General features: G+C 39.3%; 3 protein-coding genes across 17 annotated transcripts in view; 1 reads left to right on the forward strand and 2 right to left on the reverse strand.

Moving 5' to 3' along the window:
• frmd4a (FERM domain containing 4A) overlaps window positions 1-4,881 on the forward strand; it is a 133,785-nt gene extending 128,904 nt beyond the window's left edge. For all 15 annotated transcript variants that reach the window (XM_088079887.1, XM_088079891.1, XM_088079888.1 and 12 more), the window contains one exon: window positions 723-4,881. In XM_088079887.1, the coding sequence (XP_087936013.1) occupies window positions 723-825 (103 nt within the window). In that variant the 3' untranslated portion in view covers window positions 826-4,881. The remainder of the gene's footprint in view (window positions 1-722) is intronic.
• A 2,993-nt stretch (window positions 4,882-7,874) lies between these two features.
• Window positions 7,875-11,006, reverse strand: tmem253 (transmembrane protein 253). Its single transcript, XM_042496848.2, has 7 exons — window positions 10,847-11,006; window positions 10,528-10,689; window positions 9,434-9,544; window positions 9,295-9,351; window positions 9,097-9,207; window positions 8,848-8,994; window positions 7,875-8,571 (listed from the first exon to the last, which is right to left on the reverse strand). The coding sequence occupies exons 2-7, from the start codon at window positions 10,687-10,689 to the stop codon at window positions 8,518-8,520; spliced, it is 642 nt and encodes a 213-aa protein (XP_042352782.1). The 5' UTR covers window positions 10,847-11,006; the 3' UTR covers window positions 7,875-8,517.
• Window positions 11,007-11,213: 207 nt separating this feature from the next.
• LOC121950180 (B-cadherin) lies at window positions 11,214-20,339 on the reverse strand. Its single transcript, XM_088079430.1, has 15 exons — window positions 19,994-20,339; window positions 19,185-19,283; window positions 18,941-19,090; window positions 18,674-18,829; window positions 18,415-18,556; window positions 17,294-17,457; window positions 17,088-17,216; window positions 16,816-17,001; window positions 16,477-16,721; window positions 15,033-15,175; window positions 14,705-14,929; window positions 14,264-14,488; window positions 14,040-14,170; window positions 13,320-13,463; window positions 11,214-12,948 (listed from the first exon to the last, which is right to left on the reverse strand). The coding sequence occupies exons 1-15, from the start codon at window positions 20,045-20,047 to the stop codon at window positions 12,697-12,699; spliced, it is 2,445 nt and encodes an 814-aa protein (XP_087935556.1). The 5' UTR covers window positions 20,048-20,339; the 3' UTR covers window positions 11,214-12,696.
• Window positions 20,340-20,378: the final 39 nt, after the last annotated feature.

Here is a 20,378-nt window from a genome sequence, read left to right on the forward strand (position 1 = left end):
AATGGAAAAACGGCATGGTCATTTCACAGGGGTCCCTTGACCTCTGACCCCAAGATATCTGCATGAAAATGGGCTCTATGGGTACCCATGAGCCTCCCCTTCACAGACATGGCCATTAAATGCTAGTCCCATGCAGATTTCTGCAATTGTTTTTCTTATCAAGATGATCTGGTAAGAATTGCTTTACGTTCTCAATATGGACTTAAAAACTGTAAAAACATCAAAATTGTAATGCACTTTTGAATGAGCAATTAATTTCGATTTTAAAAATGATTCGTTTGACAGCCCAAATCATACGTTATCAGAGGAAAAACGTGAGCACGTTAGCAGTTGCTGGGCTAGCAGCCCGTCTGCAACTAGTCAACCCAGTGTTTTCCAACAAGTGTTGGAAAACACTGGGTTGTAGATTGAAACTGCTTATTCAGTACTTTTACTGGTTTCAATCATCGAGTCTGTTTGTTTTGGAGAGGAACGGACCTCTGCAAATGATTTGGCTTCCGGTAAAAACTAAACAATGACCACTGAAAGAATCCTAAGCGGGAGTTCACGCTTGGCACAGGTGAGAAGTTTCAGCCGGTTGTAATCTGCAGTCCTCACTGCAGATTACCATTAACCCTATGAATCCTACACACTGCTCCTTAAAAGTTTGATGTATTTACTGTTTAAGATGAATCGCTTCTCTCTGAAGTCAGTCTCATCCTGGTCCGTGTCTTCCTCCGCAGGTCTTTCAGTGACAGCTGCTTTCTCAGCAGCCCGCTGTGTTCAGAGCTGGCAGATGTGCAGTGGTACGGACACGATAAGGCCAAACCTGGAACCCTGGTCTGAGACCTTCCTGAAGGGCCCAGAAAAGTCCCATTGCCCTCTCCTACTGCCTCTCCACTGTCCCTCACTACTATCCATCGACAACCAACAACCTCATCCTTGTGGCCCTACAAAACCCTACCCTGACCGGACTGGCGGATTGGACATGAGCCTCCCTCCTTCCTAGATCCTGCCCTCCATCCATCTCACTACGTCTTTATTACTCCCCTCTATCACAGCTCAGCTGGACAGGGACATACTCGCTGGGCTCTGATGAGGGCTGATTTCACAGGACAGACTGAGAAGTGCCACCTCAGCTGTTAAACTGTTACCCTTCAGCACCACAGAGCCCGTTCTTTACTCACCCTGAGCACACGAGCAACGGGGCAAAGGGGGGCAAAAAAGGAGCAATGGGAAGAGAGAGCACAGAAAAATATCAAACGTACAACTCAGACCTAACAGAACCAACACTTGCCACACCAGGATCTGTTTCATATCTCATCTTTGGTCCCCCAACCGTACTAACTCCAGTGCACTGCCACCCAATCAGAGGATACCTGCTGGATTTGAGCCACCAGTTTAAAACCCATTTCCAGGCCCGAATGAACTGTGTTGGATTTCATTATTCCCATTTATGTTGTAAGTTTTTTTTTGTTTGTTTATTTGTCCCCTGCATATTTATAAGAGAAGATGACACAAACTTCTGGATTAACAAACATTTAGATGACAAATTCTCAGTTTAACCCACAACCAAAGACAACTTACTGGATTGACTGGTCACACCAGGGTCCCCGGGCTGGTGCCCCCTGCAGAAAAGTGACTGTCAGTCAACTGTACGAGCGTGAATTCACAGTGACAATATCAATATGGTTTATGGGACTCTATGATGAGGACTATAGCAATAACAAAACACACTGTACAAGCAGATGAACTGGTTTGAACCTACGGAGTGAACTGAAGCAGGCATTTTGCCGTGTTCTCTGCCTTGTGATGCTTGGAGTAAAAGATCATTAGTGCATCATAGGGAGACTTTGGAATTGTGGTTATTGGGTTTGGCATCAATCTATGCTTATTTCGGTGATCTCATCATTCATGCTTATTTAATGTCCTTGGCCTTTTTAAGATTTCTCTGTCCACATGTTTGGCCACATTGTGATCAGTACTAAGCCAGAGCGTGGGGGTGGGTGAAGGGTGATCTGAGGGTGTTAACACGGCCACATCAAATCACGATGACTGCGACGTTTTGATTATTGATACGAAAACAAGACATTCTGATTCAATCAGGTCCACCTTTTTTCATTTTCACTCCTGAAAGTAAAAGGTTTTCGGGCTGTTAACATCTGTTGGTTGTGTTTTATATTGAGGCTGTTCAGTGATGAATCTCAGTAGTGAATCATCGTTTTTATCCCAAAAAGTGTTCTCTTGTCTGTTGGTCTTGGCTCTACACAGGTTCTCACAACGCTGAGTATCTGTCAGTCCCCCTTTCAAAGCACTGTGCTTTTCCATCTTTCTGTCCATCTCGTCTCAGCATCCTGACTGAACACACACAGTCTGAACTCGGCGCTGGCTAGAACACACACACACACACACACACACACACACACACACACACACACACACACACACACACACACACTGACAGTCACAACACCTCATTTTAGGGGCAGGCATGAGTTTATTATTGCCAAACATGTTGGTGCTTTACTGTGTATTTGTACTGTAATTCAGAACTGGAACAGCCAGTCCTTTAAAGGGGCACTACGTCAATTTTCCAAATGAATACATGTTATTCATATGGTCTGAGACTTTCAAAAAATATTAGTAAACATTAACAACTCTCTCCCAAATCCAAAAACTAGAGTGCTAAAGCTCCAGTCTAAAGCCAGGAGCTGCTCCACTGACATTGAATGAATGAATCTTTATTTCAAACATGTAAAAAACAAAACACACAAATAAAAGCAAACAAGCCTTACAGCAAGTGCAATGAACAAAAACAAAAAGACAACAAAAACACGACCAAAAACAAATACTCAAATACGCCACTTAAACTTCAATAAAGACGTTACAGACGACACTGACAGTACACAGTGGAGTATTTTGAGTACATGGGTACATTTCCTGTTTCAAACTTGGAAAAAAAACTACAAAAGAATAAATCTGATTTGTGTATAAAAAAGGACACAAACTCTTTGATGCCCATTCGTCATCCATGCAGCGACTCCAGACTTTTACTTGATGACGTCACAAGAGATCATGTTCACAAATATTGGTTGAACTTTTCCAGGCCATTGAAATAACATTTTGGAAAATTTTAATTTAGGTAGTGTTCCCCTTAAAGATATAGTCAGTCCCTATAGTCTAAAGCCATTGTGTAAAACAGCAGCAGAAACTCTTTATTCAAGTATACTTTGAAAAGCACAACATTCACATTGTCTATGAGGGCTGGACCTACAACCGTGTCTCATTTTCCACTCCCAGTATCTTAATAACGACTTGTATCAAAGTGCATAAGGAGAAACTAAAAAAGGTGTTACACGAACATCGATGAATTTCAGGTCATCAATAATCAATACCCCGCTGTCAGGGCAGAAGAGAAGCCATAGCCCAAACTGAAACAAGCAAATCTTTAACCCTTTTAAAATAGAAAGAATTATTTTCTCACACGTCCACAATCAGATATTCAGAACAGGGTTAGAAAAGCACATCTGGTTTTGTAAGAAGGAGGAAAAACTGCATGTTTTAGCTGTATCGAAATCAATTTCCCTCATCTTCCCCTTACCAGAGTTTATGTTTAGAATTATTTAATTGTTGCACAAAATCTGAATTAATCATGTGAATTTTACTAAGATTATGACACCTCAGTGATAAAGAAGTGGCTTTTTTCAGTCTTATAGCACCATGATGTCTGGATAAAAGGACTAACATGTTGTACGGTATGGGAGGAATGGTGCGCATCTTTCCCTTCGTGATGTGTTTCCTTTACGCACTGACACCTGATGTTGTAATATGCCACTTTCTAGACTATTTAAATAAGGTTTTAGGCCACTCCCTGCATGGTTGGTTCTCCGAGAGTTATCCACTGGTGCCTGGTCACATTTCAACAGTTTTCACCCAGGACCAGAGCCAGCACTCCCTGGTTATCATCTCATAGGAATTCATACTCCGGTATATTTAAGTCACCTGTTAGAGTACAAGTTTGACCCTGCTTTGCTCACTCAAACTCTTTGCCCACTCGTGTGCTGAAGACACGATCCCATGCATGCCCTGCAGATCCACCGACAAATAAAACCCCCCAAAGACATCGAGCATCCGACTTCTATATGCTAACATTCGCACGTCTCGCTCCGTAGTGTTTCCTCACGCCCCGGAAAGTCCCATCTTGACCTTGTGGTAATCTCTGAGCCCGATGTGAAGAAGTGTGACGTCCCCCTCCCTCTGTAGCTCCAAACACACCACATTTTCTGTGCTCCATAGAAATGTATGAGGTTTTTGTAATACTCCAAGAGAAATGAACTAACTCTTTTATCAGTCTTTTTCCTGTACGTACGGAGGGGCACTGTAAGGTTTTGTGGGGTTTTTAACATTCACATTCATTGTTTTAACAATGTTCCATTTTATATGAACCAGTATTGTTTCGTTTTTTTTTAGTTCTGACATTGTAACAACCCTTTCAGGTGCTACAAAATGACCAGTTACTGCTTCGTCACGTAGGATCTAGACATCTTCATTGTTATCAATAGATTCAATTACCAGATGTGCAAAATGAAGCTTATTTTAACAGACAGTTTAATAGTAGAACACTTTCCCTACCAGACAATAGAGCATGTAACTTGATTTTATCAGTTCTGTTCAACTGTAACAATACATTAAAGGTGTTGTAGAAAAAAAATGTGGAATTGATTAAAAAAAACCCAACTGAATTCCACAGTTAATTTATTCTTTTTTCTATTAAAAATTTGTATAGTAACTTTACATTTTTCAAAACTGTGTTGTTGGAAATTGATGAATTTTCAAGATGAGAAGCAGTGGTGGTTCTTGAGAGTAAGAAAAATAAATTATTGATGAATGTTCTCAAGATAATGCCTTTGTCTGTTTTTTTTGACTCCACACCAGCAGTGATGGACAAAGTACACAACTCTGTTACTTGAGTCAAAGTATAAATACTCCTGGTTGAATATTACTCCAATACAAGTAAGAGTTGGTGGGTCAAATTATTACTTGAGTTAAAGTACTCGAGTACTTGCTTTTAATAATACTTAAGTATTCAACGTACTTTTTAAAAAAAATCTCTAACACGTTGTATATTATCACAGTACATTTACAGGGCTGCAGTAAACAGAGAAAATCAGAATTAGAATCAGAAATACTTCATCGATCCTGTAAAGAGTCTGTAAAAATATAAATGTAAAAATACTGAATTAGACAATCATCTCTAATCTGTGAATATAAATTAGGATATGGATAACGTGCTGAGTGTGTAAATTATAAAACTGTGCCTTACACTACAATGACACAAGAAAATGATACAAATCACTCCTCATCATCACGTTATTGGGTTATCCGTCCATCTTATCCTGGGGAATGCAATATCTCGAGTGCTCCCATAAGATCCCATATGCCCCTCGAAACGCGTGTGTATGTGTGTGTGTGTGTGTGTGTCTTGCAGGTGCTGGTAGGCGGAGTCAGCTAATAGGTGCAACGGGGAACACCTGGCCGGTCTCTCAGTAGCAGCTTCCGTCAGACGAGGCTGTTGCAGTCAGTTCTCTCTCTCGTGTCATCTGAGACCGTGTTTTTGTTTGGTCGACTTCGGCCCTGTTAGCAGTGTGAGTTTACACTTAATAAGATAATATAGGCTACTAAAATTCTGGTAGACAGCAGCACAGATCAGTTAAAATATATACAAATACATACAAAGAAAATAAAATGGGAGTACGTTTTATTTTTCTGCAAGTTTTTTGTCCCAGAGCTTGCTGTCGCATTTACACCCTGATGAGTGTGTTTCATTCAGCTGTGAAGGTGATTACAAATGGAGTGACACCCCGAGACAAAGAGGGAGTGGGAGGGTCTGGTTTTGGAAAGGCCCTGTGACACGAATCTTGAAACTGTGCTGATTGTATAAATTGTGAAATATACATGTTTGGGGTTTTTTTTAGTTTTAGCTTCTTTGCAATAACATCAATATGTGAACCGCTGCCCTTATATGAGTCTGGACAGTAAACTTTAAGTGCAACTGGATTGGATGGTGAAAGCATACAACCAGGAGACTTCTAATTTTTAACTCTTTCTTTTGAAAAACTTAAAAATATGAACTTATTTAGTCTCTGTCCCTCAGATCAAATCCTTGCGGTTCATTCTGCTGAAAAAGTCAGAATGTCAGTCAGACTTATCAAAGGGGATCCCCTCATGTAGTCAACACTTCCTCTCCTCCAGACACACTCACTCTCCTGTCATCACATCCAGGCCTCAGTCACTTCCCTCTCACACTCTTTGCTCCCAGAGACGGAGAAAAAGAATTTCCTGTGGAGTCAAAAGGAAGACACACTCCAAAGATAAAAGATATTACTCATCACCCAACCGCAGACCACGAGATTAAACAGCTGCACTAATGCTTCTAGGCAGGCTTTGTGAGATAAAGCCGGCCTCGACATTTTGTCGCTTTTGATTTGCAGGCTGCCCTGTCATGTGGTTTGCTGCTAAATGTGATCGTGCTGAACAATCTCTCTTTGTGTAAATGCAGCATGGAACCATTCAAGCGTATTGGCAGGAGATGCAGACGTCTGAACAAACAGAGTGTTTGTACAACTGAACATGTAAGCTCATATCATGACACACAAAAACAGTAGTTTTGATACTTTACCACACAGAGAAACGGTTTCTATCAGAGGAATCAGTGTCTGTGAGGACACCCGGCCTCGTCATCCCGCTCTCTTTTACTCTCCTTCTGTGTCCATTTACTAATGAATCCCATGTTTCCCTTTGTACTCGGTGTGTTCCCATAGCAGCTCTCTCAACCAGGCAACAGCTGGAAGCTGTTAGCCAGACATGCCGTGAGAAACTAGCTCCTCTGTGCTTTTTTTTCACTTTCACAAGTCTGTTTGTGTGCGTGTGTGTGTGTGTGTGTGCTTACTATTGGAGTGGTGTATGACCTTGCTTTATATCCTTAATGAAATCCTCCATCATTTGAATACTCAAACACACCACACCCTTCACTGTGTCTGAACTCTGTGTACTCGGGCTGCTATTTTCGTGACGATCAGTTGGAGTGAAACATAACAACATTATGATGTGTGTATTTAAAGGGACAGTTTTAGGGTTGGGACTTGTTTTAGGGTTCAATTAACCCAATCTTATAGTTAAATACATAATTTGTGTTTAAACCGTTTTAAAGGAAACATGGGATGTTATAATACTTGTACATGTGAAAAAAATCATATGAAAGATTTAAGGTTTTTATTCAGGATTTTAAAAAAAAAAGTATCTGTCTATTTGAATGGACGATGGATCTGAATGTCACCAGAAAATGAATAGGAGATATACAGCTTAAACAGGGAAATACTGTTCAGATTTCAATTTCTAATGATACAGTCAGCTTTTAATGCATCTAATTGATGTTTACAGAATATTAATCTCTGGAGATTTTCCACATTTTGTTTTTAAGAAAATACTTCAGAAATTAAGGATATTTTCAGTCACGATGCCAAAAATGATAAAAAAATATATGCGTAATGTGTTTTTAAAGTATTACTTTATTCATCGATATGAGTTAATTATTTGTGATAATAAATAATCTCACTTTTTTGTTTAACAAAGGGGTCTATTAAGACTATTTATGGCCTTTTTACCCCTCGTATTAGGTGAATTCTGTGTTAAGATTCCTCATCCATTGAAATGGAAATAAATAAATAAATAAATAAATAATAATAATAACAATAATGCATCCCAATAAAAAAAAATGTTAATGATTTCTGAGTGTATTTGGAGATGAAATCTTTTGTTGTGTTTGGAAATTAGGTTTAGGAGTGAAATAAGGGTGAAGGTGAATGTGGAAATTAAGATGAGCTGGAAAATTAAGCTTGTTTTAAGCTTATTAAAACAGAACATTTATTTACACGCATTGATAAAACAATGAATTCCTTTGAGAATGACCCGTTGTGGTCGAAATGGTGCAGTTAAATCACTGCAGCTCAGTGTGCCGTAGTCTTTTCTTTAAAATCTCACTGTCCTGATCTGCAGCAAGTCTTAACTGTGCAGACAGCCATTGACTGTAGCTTATTCTAATTTCTAAATTTGACAATTCATGTGAAACAATTTCATCATCTATTTTTACACCAAGTTAATTTGAGGATCAGCCTGTGCAACATGACAAAAGATTGGCAATGCTGCCCTCTAGTGTTGAGCATAGACTTTTAACAAAGATAATGTGATTGCTCAACTGTGAAAACATGCATATATTTTGTTTAATTTAGTGTCAAAAGTCTGTGTGTTATAAACACCATTGCTTGTTCATGTTCATGTGTGTTTTATTCCTGTAGGTTTTAACTAACTAAAAGGAGAAGTGATACTGAGTCATCGGTCAGGTGACATGATAGAATTTCACAATATCTAAAACAGTTTCCTCAATCTGTATTGCACAAACAGTTCGAACCATACAGACAATGACCAATAACCGTAACTGAGGTTTTAAAGGAAAAAAAATGCAGTGCAAGCAGGAGTGTTTCACAGACTGAATTCCTCTTGTTCCAGTAGAGGCCCGCTCATTTCATCTGGATTCTGCCCAGAAAAGAGAAGCAAAAGCACTCAGACAATCTTTGATAATATATATAGAATATCGTGGGGTTTTTTATTATTATATTATATATTATTTTATTATTACTTGTGATATCTTTAACTGGAAATGTACTCAGAGAACTTCCCAAAAAACATTTGACATCATCACAGCAAATCAGCTGACAGCTATATTCTTGAAAAAGATCTTCCAGTGAACCAGAAATGCCCAAAGATAACACTGAATGAACCTCTTTGTTCATCATTTCCCACTAATTTTACCTGTGAGACGCGGCTGTAGCTCTGGGTATGTGGAGCACTGTAGCGACGCAGGCCTCTCAATGCCAGGAAAAGTATGTAGAGTGACGCCAGAAAACACTGTACAGTAAATGCTATGGAGCTCCCCTTTGCAACATATGAGCCAACACGCTAGTGAGAGGAATGGGGACAGAGAAGGGAGGACGGTTCACTCACAGCATAGAAAGCATTTATTCCGTCGCATTCCATGTAATCAATGAATTACAGAATTACCTGTTGGCTTGTATTGAGTGTGACAGGGTGTGTTGACCTGAGGCTGTTGGCCAGGAGAGCAGAGAAGCCAAACAGCAGACTAAAGAGGTTCAGACCCATCAGTGCAATGATCTGTTCAAGATTAATGCAAAATTTAGCAAGACAGCTGTTGACGTGGACAGAAAAAATTCCCTCCAAATTATTACACAAAGTATTTACCTTGATTTTATTAGCTTTCCTCTGAACCTCCATTGCCAGACACCCAGCAGCCACATACTGCAACAACACAAACAGTTATGACTCATATTTGATTCTCTTTTCATCTCAAGTGTATTAGTTGAAGCAGATGTGGACTTACAAATAGGCTTGACCACACTGGTGTGGTCATGGAGATGGAGCAGTTATAGCTCACACATGCATGGGTGACTGTGGCTAATATGCAAGCAAGAGCACTCAGGATCTGCACCACCTGAGGGCAAACACATGGTATAAAGCAGGCAGATGGTGAAATAGCTTAATGGCTTAATAACTAAAAAGCTATATTAACAAATGTTTTAGATCAGCAGTTCCCAACTGGTCCAGCCACTGGGTCCAAATTTCTCCTTAGTTATTAGTTCAAGGTTTGGACATAAGAGGAATTACCACATATTCAATTTATTTGACAAACTGTAAAAAAACACGTGGGCTTAACATACAATGAAATAAAACATCTTGCAGGAATAATGTGTAATTAGCCTTTATAGAATTTGAAGACACTGGTGGACTTAGCCCAGACCTCTTAAGAAAAGAAAATCACCAACATTTTTAAAGAAAACATTGCATCCAAACCCAAGTTTTCCTAATAAATAAATAAATAAATCAAAATAAGAAGCTTTTTTTAAAAAAATTTTTTGGCATTTTTTAAAAAAAAAACTTTGTTTAATTTTATACACTTTTGGCATTGTTGTCTTCTTTAATAAAATTGGTGTTTTTTGACGATTTAAATTTTTGGGGGTGCTTTTCTTTTTCTCTAAAAAAAAATGCAATTTAAAAAACCAAACAAGAAACATGCCTTCCAAACCACTGGTGGACCAAAATAAAGATTACCAATATGGCACCATTTACCACATCCAAAAACTGTAAAAACTTAAATTATGGTTGGATTTTACTATTTCCAATGGGCACTGCAACCCAAAAAGTTCTCATTATTGCTTCAAGACCAATGCAAAGGCACAGCATGTTAACAGGATAAATAATACCATGAACAAGGCAATAAAATAATTACTGTTCTCTAAAAAAAAAAACAACTATTTTACTCTACTGCATGAATTGACACTTCAAAATAAAAGCTATGTGCTGGAAATTCACTGTACTTCAAGATTAAGTGTGTTCTGTCAAACTTGGTCATGATGGACCGCGACCCTCAAGTTGGGAACCACCGGTTTAGACAAGCACAAGAAAGTAGCATCTCACCCCAGTGACTAAAAGTCTGGTGTTAACCACAGTCCCAAACCAGCGATGAATTCTGCCATTAATGAGCTCCCCGTGATTTGTAACCTGAGTCTGTGGGCGGGTTGGGGGTGTCTCTTTAAAAAACACATGGTACAGCCCCTCTTGAAACATGTTCTGCGTCATCTGGAATAAAAGGTTAACTTGTAAGGAAAACATTATTGATGTTGAAAAAGATTCAGTCGAAAACACACACACACACACACACACACACACACACAGTCTTGTACACACACTTTTGATTTAGATTTCATACTTGATTTCAGTCCATGTGACCGCTTACCTTCCCCAGCTGTTGTAAATCTTTATCCACAGGCCCTCATTTCAACAGAAAATGTCATCTGGCTGAAATAATAAACATTAAACAGATCTCACTGCTGCTGTTATTTCTCAGAGAAGTGCTGCAGATCCAAAAGGGTCAAAGTTCACTTGAGTTGGATGATAATGAATGATCGAGGTCCGCCCTTGAGGAGATGATTCAGGGAGATCATTGGCCATGACTGAAGAGCTTATCAGCGTGTAGGCAAAGGTCATTTTGACATCAGAGGACTGGTTTAATTTTAGAGACATGCTGACATTGTATTTAGTGTCCTAACTCCATTATCCACTCTCATAGATAAACACAACACTCATTACATCCTGTGCCCTAACCCTCACATTCTTTTAGTACAGTGAGTAAGTACGTTGTAGTTTATGTTATACACAAACTTTCAAAGTTGACAAATATATGTGATGCTAAGCATTTTCTTTTTTATAAATCAAAAGACAAAAAGGAAACAAAAACAATATATATAATGAGAAAATATGACAGACAAAAGCAAGCAACCACAAATTAGTAGTGTGAACACCCAATAAGATGTTAGGAGAGTAGACAAAATATGGATAAGATACCATATAAAAGAAAAAACTAACAAAACAGGATTACAAAGAAGATACAAAAAATGGAGCACTTTGGTACAAACTTTTTTTATGCCATTGAGAAATTCCTCCAAAATCCAGAGATACATTCGTAGTTTAGGTTACAGTACAATGGATCAGTGTGTCATCTATTTATATAGAAATAGAAAGACATATTGTACAGTACTTGCAGTAAAATGACCAAGTGAGAACATGAAAACAAAAAAAAGAGGAACTATGATCGAGCCTTGAGGAACTCATGGCAGAGTGGTCTTTTTAAGCGGCCACAGCCACTCTTGTGTCAGAGAGAAAAAAGTAGAAAAGGAGAGAAAAGTAGGAAAAACACTGTCACGTTTCAGCACAACGGCTTCGTCAGGGCGCTGTGATCCTGCACAGGTTGTGTTGAGATATTATTAGCCTTTCCTTGTCATGTTGTCATGCGATGTGTTGGTGTTTTTCCTACTTTTCTTCCCTTTTCTACCTTTTTCTCTCCGATATGAGAGTCCCTGTTTATGCTTGAAAAGACCACTCCACCACATTTTCACCACACGACTGTTTAACTGCAATTAACTCGACACACACCGAGCACACTAGTCTCCATTCATTTTTTAAAGAAAAGAGTTACTCAAAATATAAGCAGTGATAACGTGTTTTATGTGAGATATGAGTCAAACCATCCAGCCAGCAGCCTGACCAATCCATGATTCTTTTTTTAATGGTATCAAATTATCTTTATAGACACATTTTTGACATAATTTTGCTGACATGGAGTCTCACACCATTTGCAACTCCATCACTTCAAATATTGTCCACTTTTACATGAATGTAAAGCAGCTTTTAAAAAGCCACAACTTACAATTACAGGAGCATTAATGAATGCTCATTATCATCAGAGTAAGCAATGTTTACTTTACCTGGTTAATCAGGTTTTGGAATGAAAGAAGTTTGACAATAATATGACACCATGGAGACAATCATGTGTGGAGCATTTGATATTCAGTAAGCTTGAGAAATGTATACTATTAAATAACATTTAGTTTGTCAATGTAATTGTTTACCCCAGATTTCAGTGCAATTAACAAGCCAGGGGAGCTAAAAATGACAATGTGTGCACCTCAGACCACAACACAAGTCTGAAAAAATCACAGAGGGCAGCAGAAAGAGGTCACACGGCACTTAGAGGACTTTGGGCAGATGGACAAAAGTTTGGACGGGCTATAAATACACAGGGGCATGTCAGACCCATTCTGTTTTTCCTGGCAGTGTCTCCGTATCATCGTCCTCGTCTATCCTGCCCGTGTACAGGTCAGCCAACCTGCTGAAACGTGGCCCCCAGAGAGCCAGGCTCTGAAAGTCCTGCTCCTCATCCGAGTCTGAGGAGTTGAGTGAACTGAGCGAATCCGCCTCTGAGCCGATGCCCTCGTAGTCAAACACCAAAAGGCAGTCATAAGGTGGAGCTGTGGGATCACTGTCTGCAGCATGCAGGTTCTGTAGAGGAAACCAAGGAGACATATTTCATACTGACTTATCATAATCTTTCCACTCGTGCACAGAGTTCCTGCAGCTTAAGATAAATTAGATTTAGGACTTTTAAAGGTTTCTTTAATGCTGCTCGAAATGGAGTTCATATTCTTTCATACTTTGGGGGAAGTTTGGGGAAATATACATAAAGATGTTTTTCAGTAAATGGAGTATTTTTTTGGAATGGCTAGATTTTACAATGCAACATCAGGAAAAAAAGTCTTTTTAATACCAATTAAGGCCTTAATTTTAGATTACTGAACTCAAAACTTTTTCAGGACCTGCGGGTACCCTGCATATATACAGATACTTTCCTGTAAAAATTCAAGATCACTCACATCCTCAATAAACTGGGCAATCTCTTCATTGGCTTGAAGTTGTAGGCGGTAGCAGGGGCGGCTCTGGACAGTAGGAAACACGTCAGTGCAGAAGACTTCAGGACGATTATCAAGCCCTCTGTGGAGCTGGCTTAGGTCATACTCCTACAGGAAAAAAGAGAAGAAACAGACCTTCAGACATTTGGTAATATTCCACTGAAACAATTCTGCCAAATATAACATAGAGCAGCCTTAAGAGCATTTTTTAAAATCTTTTTTATGTCTCAGGGTTAAAGTTTCTCTGGAGGCAGAGGGTGATGGTGCAATGTTATCTCTAGCACAGCATGTATGCTGTGTTTGTCACCTTATTTATCCTCTTCTTAGTCTGTTTTATCTCCTCTGACTCCACAGCTAGTTGTTCCTCTTCCACCTACCAGCTGTCCTCAGTGAGCCTTCCACCTTTGTAAATCATGGGATCCTTTTGCAGATTTTTTGACGGTCCCTCTGCTACATGTCTGTCTGTTATAGGTTCCTCTGCTCATCTCCTCATTATTTGTGCAATTTGTTTGACTTATTTTGATCACTTTTAATTATTTAATCATTTTATTCTTTATTTTTTCCTGCGTGTCTCCCTCTTTTTGTCCATCAAGTAGTATAAGGTTGTGGCAGTCAGAAAAACTAATAGGAGACCGGACAGTGCAGATGTGTAGCAACAGCTGCATTTAAACCTCCTGGTCCTACCTGGTCCTCTTCGCCTCCTCCCTCCTCATCGTAGGAGAAGATGTGGTCTCTGGGTATGTCTTCGAGAAGAGGGAAATCCTTCTCCGATCTCTTCCTCCTTCTCAGCAACAGCAGGAGCAGCAAGAGCAGTACTATGGTCAACAGGAAAAAAAGTGCAACTAAAGACAGACCAAAGGAACCAGAAACAATGAAACAGATCAATATAAAAAACAGAAGCTACATACATAGTAGAACAAAAATGGCTCCTAGAACTGAGGTTGCGAGAGAAGATGTGTGCAGACGAGGGGCAGAACGTGGTATGAAGCAGGTAGAGACAGCCCCTTGACATTGGCACACCTCTACGTCCAGTGTGCTGTCTTGGTAGAGCATGGAAACATCGTAGATGCGCATTAAAACATAATAATCCCCAGGAGACAACTCTCGTTTGGGGGCCAGGGCTGCTACGTTGCCTGCAAGGGGAGAAAATCAAGGAAAACCAAGTCCTTGGTTTGAGTTTTGAGTAAATATTTGTTCATGTATGTGTCACATGAAGAGTTGAATTCCCTCTTGCACAGCTCTGTTACGCTTACAAGTGATTAAAGTGTTGCAACTTTGCAAGAACAGTTTAAAAGCTGTGATTAAATGACAGCTTCTACATTTTTCCCAGTGTATATGAGCTCTCTTACTTGTGGCGTTGGTGCTAACAGTCCAGTTGATCTTGTGCTCTCCCTGAAGCTGCACAGTAAACGGTCCAGCATGACCAGGTCCGTCCAGATCCATTATGTCCAGCAGGGCAGGAAAAGGGTCACTGTTACAAAGACTGACTTTCCTCTGCTTGATCACAGGACGATGATCATTCACGTCTAATAGACTCACAACCAGAGTACCTGTCCCAGTAGCTGGGACGGTATCTACATGAATCAAAAGACAAGGACACGGTAGGGTTTTTGCTTGTCAAACAGGAATGAATATTGTGACAGTGTTGTCAGATAAGACCAAAAGAGAAAAAATTACCATTGTCGTACGCCAAAACTAGGACTGTGTATTTGCTGTCTTTGACATGGTGGGATTCTCTGTCCATGTTGCTTTTAACTTTTACTGATCCTGAGTTTTTATCAACACTCAGCCACCTGGCGGTGTCATTATGAAGTTTATACCTGAAAACAAATAAGCAAGAGACACAACCCAATCAGAAGTGAAACAGAATAGCGCATATGCAAATAAACACGTACATATAGTGGCCATATGTAAACAGTGTATGTGTTGCTATAACTTAGTGGAGCAAGGGAGGACAAAAGAGATTCAAAATTTTCTGTTTTATTTTGTTACTCTTCTCTTGTTTTAGAGCCCCACTTCCTACCATTGTGTGTTTCCTGCTTCTGTGATTGTCTGCCCCGCCCTGATGTGTTTCACCTGTGCCCAATTATCCCCTCACCTGTGAGTTTAGTCTGTGTGCTCCTTGCTCGCTGTGTCAGTGTCAAGTGTTACAGCTTTCTTCCTTGTGTTAGTTTTCCTAATTATTTAGATCCCCGCTCGTTTTTTGTTTTTTTTTTGCCTCACTTTTTTCCTTTTTGGATTATTTGCCCGTTTGACTGCCCGTACATGTGCCAAACTATTTGTGAAGGTAAAGATTTTAGAATTTTCTACTGAACCTCTTGTGCACTTCACCTCTGTGATCTAGTCTTTTTACAAACTAGAGTCTAGATCATTGATATTCAACTTATGGCCCATGGGCCAAATCTGGCCCCTGATAGGTTGCTGGGTGGCCCTCTAATTATTTTCTAATTCACAGTTAGAATAAAGTGATTCTCACTGGCAGTTGTGTTTGTACTTTTAGTAAACATAAGGTGCCAGAGTGCATAAAATGGTATCAAAATAGAGCTTGTTTATCCAAGTGCCAGTGGAGAATCTCCCCACACCCCTAACACAGGTCCTAAGCTTAAACCCTTATGCCCTAAAATCCTGTAAACATCCGATATTCCTAGAAATGCCCCAAAATGCCCCAAACATTCTAAAATCCTAGAAATGTTCCAAAGTCCTGGACATGTAAAACAAAAATAAATCCTAGAGACGTCCAAAGATCATAGAGATATCCAAAAATCTAGTAGCGTCTTAAAATCCTAGAAATTTGTTAAAAATCCTGAAAATGTGCTAAACCCCAGAAACATTAAAAAATCCTTGAAACATACAAAAATCCTAGAAACGTGTATGGGGATGCTGCTGTCATTTTGAAAAGGGGCCCCCAAATAAAGCAAGTTAAGTGTTTCTGATGTAGATTTTAAATGGTTCTATGGACATGTCAGAGTGAAAAATGTGCAAAAATGAAAATGTTATAGTCCATGTTGGACTTTCCTTGCAGCCCTATACTTTTCCTGACTATAACACCAAATGAAGCTTTTGAGCTTTGAGCTTTTTGTTTTTTAAAGGCACAACCCTTGTGAACCTCTGGTATTATTACCTGACGCTCTGTTTCCTGGCTGTGTCAGGGTCCCTCGCTGTGAGGTCAACCACAGAACTCTCTGTTTCCACGTCCTCTGGGATGCTCACATGGATCTCTGCTGGGATGAAAACAGGAGGCTCATTCTTGTCCACGACTGTTACAGTGACCGTGGCGGTCGAGGTTGACACCTTGGCAGAAAACGGCACCTCATTTGTCGCCACCACCAGCAGAGTAAAGACAGGAGAGCTCTCAAAGTCCAGCTCCTTGGAAGAGATGAAGAGCAAAGACGAATGGATGAAGAACTCTGCATGGTGAGTAAAACATATCAATAAAAAATGAACAGGTGTGTTTCCCAACCTTGGCTGTTTTTAGGATTCCTTCCATGTTGTCGGGGCCTGTGGTGATGCTGAAGTCTCCCCCCTCGTTACCTTTGATTATTGAGTATTTGCTGTTGGCATTTGGAGATCCTAACTCGTCTGTGTCAGTGACCTTTAGTCTTATTACCTCCGCTCCAACCTCATTCTCAGGCACTGATGTGGACATCTGGGGGAAAAAAGCACAAAACTGTACTAAATACAGTTACAAATTAAACATGTGTCAACAATATTATGAAGGATTTGGGCACTCACAGATGTGACGGTGAACTGTGGAGCATTATCGTTGCTGTCAGTAATACTGACGATAACAGTGCAGGTGGCTGTGAGCCCGTCTCCCTCCATATCAGCAGCTTCAATGATCAGCTTGTACTCTGGGTGAGTCTGACACAGAAAAGTGAGTTACAACAGAAATGGGGATTGAGAAAGTCTTGCAAAGAGAAGAGTAGTGAATGAATTACCTCTCTGTCCAGTCCACCTGTGATCACGCTGATCATTCCACTCACTGGGTTTATGGCAAACGTGTCCTTTTCAGGCATCTGAGCCCTTATTTTATACCTTATTATAGCGTTGTTTGTCCGTGGGTCGTCTTTATCCACTGCTGTTACTTTGATGACAGAGTCACCTGTTGAAGACAAAAATACAATTATGACAATAAGAACTTAACCCTTTAAAGTCCTCACCAAGAAAAAAGCAATGGATTTTTTGCATGTTTTATGTCCTGGGAGCTATAAAAATGAAATAAATGTTTATGTTTTCACCATACCCAGTAGTTTTTAAATATAGGCCTCTAGCAAACGGTTGAGATGGACATTCATGGTAATAGAAAGACAAAGAGAAAAAACAAAAAATAATTTACTATTATAATGCTTGTAATATGTGAGTATATCCACATAGTATATCCATTTGTGACTGTGGGATTATTCATATTACTAGTGCTGATATTGTTTCCATTTAAAATTACAGTACTTATGGTGAAATGGTGAAAAAAAGTTATACTAATAATTTTTTTCACCAAATATATAATGGACTAACATTCAAAATATCGTATTAACAAAAATGAATGTTCATTCTTTTTTATTTCATAAAAAATGTAAATTTACTATCTTAGCATCACTTCTTTTACTATAAAAGTCCAACTCAATCATTTGGTAAAACATGATTTTGGACCGTAAAATATTGTACTTATGATTTTTTTTAATATAATGGATAACATTAAATGTATCACTTCACGATAAAAAATGATCAGAAGCTTATTTATAACTTATTTATAACTTAGAAAAAAATCAATTTGAATTTCTTGAACCCTCATGTGTGGAGTGAGTTTTCTTTTTGCCAACTTCCTGTAGGAGGCAAACTGAAAAGGCAAACTGTTTAAAGAAAAGTTACATTTTGTGGATTTGGTTTTTTGAGCAAAACACACCCTAAACCGAATGGTAGAGATGGCTCAATCAGATTAAGTTCAACATATTTTTCATTAAGATATAGCGACTCAAAATGTACTCTGCCAAATGAATGAGTTTGACGTTAAAGGGTTAAATTCACATTTTAGTAAATAAAGTTTGCAGAATCTTTCTCTCACCAGCTTCAGCGCTTTCGCTCACTCTGCCATAGAAAGGGTCCTGAGTGAATTCGGGAGCATTGTCATTCTGATCAATGACGTTGATAATGAGCTCCATGGGCTCCTCAGCCTTCATGGCCCCATTCAGTGCATGAGCCCACAGCTGTAACACACACCATTCATATTCTAACAGCAGTAAATCTGCATAAAGATACAATGATGTGAGATTAACTCAAAAAATCAGATTATGTCGATTTTTTTTTTTTTTTTTTTAGCTTACACTGTATCTGGCTGTCCTCTCCCTGTCCAGTGGCTGGGTCACATATAGCACCCCAGATCGCCGATCGACCGTAAAAACCCCCTCAGGAGGCTGATCGGCCCCTGGTCCAGTGATCTTGTAGTTTATCACCACCTTGACCTCATTGCTTGACTTGATCTAAAGCACAATAACACAGATATTTCAGACAAGGCGGCTTTAGTCACAGCAAAGGCATTTAGTGAAAATGCATTCACAACAATTCAGTTTGCTTAATATTACTTTAGTTACCTTCACCATGAATTTTGGATATGGACCCCGGACATTTTCTGGAAAGTTAATCGCTGGAATAACCCACTCTCTCTTCATTCGCTTCAAATTGCCCGACTCGTGAGGAAACTCAATGGCGGGCTGCAGTTTGAGGGCGATGACAGAGTTGTTCTGTTTGAATCAAAACTCACAAAGTCAAGCCAGATATATAATTGCAATCTAACCAATAAACCAAGTAAGACTTCTAGACCACATCTAAATTTACCTCTAGATTTTTGCTTCTTGGGATTTGATAATTTGAGCAGTTGATTCTGCTGGTCACGCAGCATGGCTGAACTCCTGCTGCAGCCAAAAAGGCCAAACACTGAGAAACAAAAAATACTGATACTATAATGTTTGTGAATGCAACACTGTTTGGGTGTAAGATGGCATATTTGATTATTAAAGGTCCCATATTATGCTCATTTTCAGGTGTATACTTGTATTTCGGATTTCTACTTGATCAGTTTACTTGCTGTTTGAGGTCACAAAAATTTTTTTTTCCCATACAGTTTACCTGAAGATACCTGTATTCACTGGAAAAATCTATTTTAACACCTATTTCTTAAAATCCCCCTCCCAGAAAACCCCAGACTGTTATGGCCATGTAGTGACACTTTCTATCAACATGACATCACATCTTAACAGAAGTCCTGACGGCTCTTTGAATATGGTATATATAGTATATATCATATAGTTTGAAGTATTTATATATAGCGCACTTACCTCCTTAACATTAAAAAAGACATAAAAATTTGTCTTTTAACAATATGGGACCTTTAAGTAATTCAGAATTTTGTCCATACTGTACTTAAAAAACCCAGAATCATACAAAATAAATGCATACATGTTACATTTTTGGATTTTAATTATGAATAAAACAAAACCAAACATTATCAAGATAAACTGAAACATAGGTTATCTAAGTGACAAAGACAGGTTTCTGAGGAATAAGTTGAACAAGTTGTAATTAGAGGCAGTCATGACAAAAACTGTTGAAAAGAATTAAAAAGAAAGACTAACTTTAACACTTACCTGGACCTGCCACAGCAAAAAGAGCACCCTCAAAGTTCTGCTGTTTCCCGTCATCTCCTGTGTAGAAACCCTACAGGTTTCCTCCGCTGTTACTGGACTGGATCTGCTGTTTTGTCAAATGGCAGCCTGCCAAGTTTGTAGCGTTTACCAACCCACCTTCAGAGTTTTTTGGTCATTTGTATCATCTTCCAGACTCAGTGCTTTCAGTGTTTGCTCTCTTAGTTGCCTGCAGCTACAGTAATCACGCTGCGCTGTTTGCTTCCCTTCGATTGATGCTGAGTAGTTTGATTTTATCAGACAGGTTGGTGAATAAAAAAACAAAGAAGCTAGAGGTGACCTCGGGCACTGTCAGACGTGCAGGTGTGTTTATGCGCTCCACTCTCAC

The sequence above is a fragment of the Plectropomus leopardus genome, chromosome 7, assembly GCF_026936395.1.
Source record: "Plectropomus leopardus strain MGB_pleo_1.0 chromosome 7, ASM2693639v1, whole genome shotgun sequence".
In the NCBI taxonomy this organism is placed as follows: Eukaryota; Metazoa; Chordata; class Actinopteri; order Perciformes; family Serranidae; genus Plectropomus; species Plectropomus leopardus.